The sequence below is a fragment of the Dicentrarchus labrax genome, unplaced genomic scaffold (genome assembly GCF_905237075.1).
Source record: "Dicentrarchus labrax unplaced genomic scaffold, dlabrax2021, whole genome shotgun sequence".
In the NCBI taxonomy this organism is placed as follows: Eukaryota; Metazoa; Chordata; class Actinopteri; family Moronidae; genus Dicentrarchus; species Dicentrarchus labrax.
The window spans coordinates 5,527,159-5,533,158 of record NW_026136714.1 but is presented as its reverse complement, the minus strand read 5'-3'; the positions used below and the strand labels follow the sequence as shown (position 1 = coordinate 5,533,158).

General features: G+C 43.0%; 1 protein-coding gene across 1 annotated transcript in view; it reads left to right on the top strand.

Moving 5' to 3' along the window:
- The first annotated feature begins 669 nt into the window (after positions 1-669).
- Positions 670-6,000, top strand: part of ssbp2a (single stranded DNA binding protein 2a) — a 55,436-nt gene continuing 50,105 nt past the window's right edge. The window contains exon 1 of the mRNA XM_051421342.1: positions 670-767. Within this exon, the coding sequence (XP_051277302.1) occupies positions 712-767 (56 nt within the window). The 5' untranslated portion in view covers positions 670-711. The remainder of the gene's footprint in view (positions 768-6,000) is intronic.

The following is a 6,000-nucleotide window of genomic DNA, read 5'->3' as shown; positions in this document are numbered from 1 at the left end:
TGTTTACAGGCCCTCAGTAGTGCTCGCCTGTTCCCAACATGCTCCGCTCTACACGTTTGGATATCTTAACACCTTTGTAAATAAACACCAATGCAAATGCGGTTCATATTTGCGAGAGTTGTTTGCGCAGTGCGCTGTGTGTGCATCGGTAGAGGGTGTGATTGTCTATAAAAGGAACAGCCGAAGCCAGTTGTTTAAAATCCTAGTTGGACGGTTTCAAATCCCCCCCTTGCACTGAGAGAGGAAAATAGAGGGAGGGAGTGCGGATGTGTGTGTTTATATATGTGTGTGTGTGTGTGTGTGTGTGTGTGTGTGTGTGTGTGTGTGTGTGTGTGTAGGCCTATGTCAGTCTGTCTGCATGTCAGGAGAGCCTTTACAATCAGGGATAGGATGGGAGAGACACTGACAGACAGACAGCCTTCAGACAGACAGACTGGGTAAGCAGAGGGAAAGAGCAGAGTGGAGGAAAGAGAGAGAGAGAGAGAGAGAGAGAGAGAGAGAGAGAGAGAGACGGGGAGGGTGGAGCTATTCCGGCAGGGGCGTGGCCACGCAGCTGTCACTCACTGGCGGTTGCCATAGCGAGCGGGCGGTCCCGAACAGCGGGGCATCCAATGGGAGACGACGCTGCTTGTGTCACCATGGTGACGGGGCTGTGCCCAGGGAGGTTGTGATGGGTTGACAGGTGCGTGACAATCGGAGCTCTCTGCAAGCATGTACGCCAAAGGCAAGAGTAGCAACGTGCCGTCCGACAGCCAAGCCAGAGAAAAGTAAGTTTTATTTATGGGGGAGGAAACCGCGGCTGCGAGGGAAGTTCATGAGCGGCCGGGGGCAGTCACACACGGAGCTGCGGTAGGGGAGGGCACACGGCGCTACACTCAGCGGCATGGGGCTCTCTGCTCAGCGCTCTGGAAAGGCTTGGAAAGTTGACTGCTTCATTTATTAGAAGAAAGATAAACATTTTGTCTGAGGGTTTTTTTTTTTTTTTTTTTACTGTAATTAGACAAAGTAGGTTCCAATGGAACCCGCAGTTTCTGCTTCGCTGCTTAATTTCAGGTTCAAGACGTTTTTTATTCTGAAATCCAGCAAACATATGGTGAAGTCTTGGCATTTCTGCGCTTGTTGTCTATTTCGTTTCATTCCGAACTGTTTTTTTTTTTTTTTGGTTTTTTTTAACGTTCACTCGCAGTTTTACATGACGCTTATGTGTGTTTTTACATGTGTATTTAACTGTTCCGACTGAGTGGAAATGAAGCAGTTTTTTTGTAAACATGCGGAGCGGAACTCGACCGTCCGTCGGCGGTGGAAGCGGCAACTAAAGTCCGCGCATTTGGCCGCTCACAAGCCGCTGTGTGTGTTTTGGAGGTGTCGCTTTTCAAAGAGGCTGTCTTGCTCCTTGGGTCCAGTCACCGCCACTGCTACAGACAGATGAGATTTGTGACAGCAGACGGTCGTGTTGTCTTTGCGAGACGCCGACAGTCGGCAGTTTGTCATGTATGAAAGGGTGCACGGCAGTTTCTGTTTACATATCCGCGTTTTTAATAGAAAAGCTTGTCATGGCTGCTGCTTGACAGAGTTCACAGAGGATAGTTTGATCCAAGAATTGGAATTAATTAGGCTTTTTCCTTATCAAACTAAAAGCTTTTTACATTGTAAAGTTAAGGCAGTTTTGGAGGTGAAGAGGTCAGTGACAATTAAATAGAGAGGACACAGTCCCATCCACTCAGGTTGTCTACCTAAAGTTCTAATTAAATGTACAATCCATATATGCAGTTATCATCTGTTTGTGCTACTTTGCAACATCGTATGTGCTGTAATGCATGAGATTTGAAAACCAAAGCTAAATTCAGATGTTCCTAAACTAGATGCACAGAGATGATCCTGTTCAAGAGTGCTTTCAGTTGAAGCCCCCATTGCATTCAACCTTGGTACTTTTTGGATGCTGAGAGTCAGATGGTCGGTGGGCAGGGATCGTAGATCAGCGCCCGCTGGGAAGGAGAAGCATGTCTTTATTGATAATGTTCCTTTGCCCGTTAACAGACAAAAACATGTAGGGCCAGTTTGCCTCTCTGCAGCCGATGAGGGATTTAGAGAGGGAGAGAGTATTTGTATGACACAACAAAGAAAAACATACAGAGCCATTGCATGTAAGTGGTATTTTTTCAGCTGTTGCCAGTCCTTTAAGGGTATTTGTCCTGCGCTGTGTTCATAAAAGGCTAGATTAATCATTTCACTTCTACTCCCTTCTGCTGCTCCTACTTTATTGTGTCTTTTGAATCAAGTTCACTCATGTTTGTCAACAGCGTGATTGAGTGTTCAGCTCCATCCCTTGGGCCCAATTCTTTATCCCCAATCGATATGAAAAGGATAGGACTGAACAGAGTGGCTCTATCGCTGACTTATTGCATGCACTGATGGAGGCAGAGATGAGAAGCTTCCTCCAGGCCTGGAAGAGACTCTATGTGAAGCATGTGTGTGAAGTGTGTGTCAGCATGTATGTGACTAGCTTTTCTGTTGGTAGAATACAGAAGAATACCATAGTGTTTTTGCATTTTCAGACATGCTGTGTTAACGTGGCGTATAAGTGGATTATGCCTGCTGTCCTTGAAGGAAACATCTACCCAAACTTTGTTACTTTTTTGTGTTATTGAGCACAGGTTCAGCCATTAATAAAGCATGTTTATTAATTGTAAATTAACCATATTTTTTGATCAAATTAACAGCTAACCACGTAGATGCCATTTTCTGTTCAGTAGTGTTTTTTTTAAAAAGATGTTTGCACATGATCTCATATATAGGTCCTTGTGTGCTGATCTAGATAGAGGTGTTTTATGAAATCAAAACAGCTCCTTCTTACTTTTCCATCATACTGTTTGGCGTCACATTCAATGTAGAAATCCATGTTGTGGTAGGTGATTTCATTATCTTTGTTTACATTTCGAGGCAGGAGTGGTGTTCCACTGGGTGTTAATGCCAAAGCCACAGACAAAAGAAAGGACTGGGTGACAAGAAAACACCAGATCAAAACACAGTGAAAGGCAAATATCAGGCGAGGCAGAGTTTCATTTGACTCTTAACAAGCATCCTTGCTTATCAGTGGTGTGTATCAGAGAAGCAGAGCAGGCCCAGCGCTGCCGAGTCTTCAGTTGTTTCTCATTTCTGCAGCGCAGCAGGGGATCAGAGAGTGGGAGAGACTGAGGGCAACAACAGATTGAGGGAAAGAAGGAGGAGGGGAAGAAACAGGACTGAGGGAATTTGCTGGATCATTAGTTTACAGTGTTGTAGTATTGACCTCAGAAAGGACCCCTGCAGACACAGGCCTCTGGCGTCTTGCCCATGTAGATGTAGAGGAGCTCTATGCATCTCTGTTCACTGGTGTGTGTGTGTGTGTGTGTGTGCGCGCGTGCATGCGTGCGCGCAATAAGCATCTTGACTCGTGTGGTGTAACCTTGCTACAAACGCATTTTGGGAACTTTTCTGCCTCGCCAGTGTAGTATATTGCAGATTTTTCATCTGGTGATGTAGGACTTGGAGATAAAAAAAATTAGTGTGATAAAAGTCTTGCATCAGGAAAATCACAAAATTTTCTAATCTATTTTAGATATTCTACATTAAATGCAGAATAAAGATATAGGTTTACAGTATGAAGTGAACCAAACAAAGTACCACTAACGGCGCTCCAGTTAGGGTTTTTGAGGCCGATCACTGATCACTAGAAGCAGTATCGGCTGATACCGATCATCGATCACTGGGTCTATTTCAAGCATTATGTTTATAGTGTACGCACAGACGCACTCTCTGCTCCTCTCTCCATATACAGGCTGAATGTGTCTGCTCTGTTCACGTTGTTGGTCAGCAGAAACACAACTCAGGTTTTGAATGTTTTCACCTGCGATTTTGTTGTCACAACAGCAGGTGAGCGGCGCAATAACGAGGAGGCTCGTTAATAACGTCGCCTTTCAAAAACTAAACTGTTGCTTTTCTCCTTGTATATCCTTTTTTGCATAAAGTGTGGTAGCTGACTCCACAGAATATGCTGAAGGTGTGGCTAAAGCTGTTATGACTTATTAATTTCCTTAGTCTGTACCCTTTACAAAAGAGGATATGCAGGTAAAGAGAAACATGTCAAAGAAACCGATTCAATTCAGTTCAATTCCATAACAGAAGTTATCTCGGGACACTTTTCAAATAGAGCAGGTTTAGACTGTACTCTTTGATTAATTAATGAATAGATATTTTAAAGGATCAGTCGACCCAAATAATAAATAAAAACATAGTCTCATTCAGTTTGGATGTGCAACATGGTGGTGAAATATCAGTTTCCAAAAAGTTCAGTTCAATAAAGGTGAAGGGAATTTTGTTTGTGTTGTTTAAAACTCTAAAAATTGACATTTGAAAACTTAATAGAAACATGTCAGAATGTGTCTCTGCAGAAACAATGTCCCTGACCTAGCCATCAATATTTTTCATTAGGACCATTTCTTAAGTAGACGGTAGTTCCAGTGACAAACTGTGGGCAGCTGGTCCATTTCACCAACCAAGGGAAGAACGGGAAATAAATAAGTCACCATTACTGCGGTGACATTGCCCTACAGTATATGCACATTTGAATGCAAGCTGTCCAAAGAAGTTTACAATTTTCTACTTTTGTCTTTACTTTCTATGTAACATTGCATAAAAAACTGAATGTGGAACACACAAGCCTTTACCTCATGAAGAATGTCCCTGTCTGAGGCTGTACACGTTACATCAATTCAGAGGACCAAGATGCATGCCAGGCGATTAATTTATGAATCTTGAATAACTATATAAAAAAGTTATCCGTGTTTTTACTAATATAAAAGCTTGCAAGCTAGTACCATATTACACAGTATATCACTTGAAATGTGGCGGATGGTTGCTCCTTTTTTTCTGGCTATTGTTGTAACAAATGTCTCACTAATATGTAAAATTTGAATAATGTTAAGATTGCCATCCATATGAGTCACCTTGATCGGTGGGGGCCACTGCCTAAGGCAGTCACTACGACTTGCCGCCACAGCAGTAGCGGCGCTGCTTGATGGCGGAACACACAAATCGATGTGTGGATTCGTGTTCAGATTATGCTGAGTAACAGGGGCACCTGCAAATGAAACCCAAATCATCTGCATGGCTGCATACCACAAGTGGGAAGTGTTTGAACTGATCCTTTGAGGTTTAAGACATGTGAATGGCAGTGGCTTCAACTCAAAATCAGGAATATGTCCTTAATATTTCATAGCATCATACTAAGTGTAAATAAAATCCTGATGCGTAAATGTTTTGAACATGTCTTCCTTATACTCAACATCTGTGTGTGTGTGTGTGTGTGTGTGTGTGTGTCAGGATGAGAAGCAATATGAAAGCAGTCTTTACACCTATGTGCCTGTATGAATACTCTCTCTGGGTCTCAGACAGCAACACCGTTCAGCTATCTTTTCTCTCTCTCTCTCTCTCTCTCTCTCTGTCTCTCTCTCTCTCTCTCTCTCTGGCTGTACCTGTGTAACGGTCTGCACTTGATTTTGATTCGGAGTGACAGTACACGACCACTGACTGTGTACTGCAGTTGTTCAACGAGTGTAGGTTTCAGTCACTGGCAGTTAGAGGACACATTCCACATAGTTCTGGGATTGTGGTTCTGAGTGAGTTGCATTGCAGCACATAGTACACATTCCTCTTTTCCCTTTTCTGTGTGTGTAATGAATCACGGAACAAACACTGCTTAAAAGACACACACATGCTTACAAGTCTTCTCACTTCTCTCTATTTCTCTTGGTCTCACAGGCATACAGCCCATGTCTGGTTTTGTGTACTTTTTTTCTAGAAAGTACAACCTTGGATTTATTTGTTTTTTACTCATCAGATTAATACACTCAAACTGTAAACTCATAGTTGTCAAAAGTCCAACTATCATAAGTGCCATTGTTGTTCAGTCTGGAGTTCGGCTGCCAACCATAAATCTGGTGCAGACTTAAGCATTTCTGG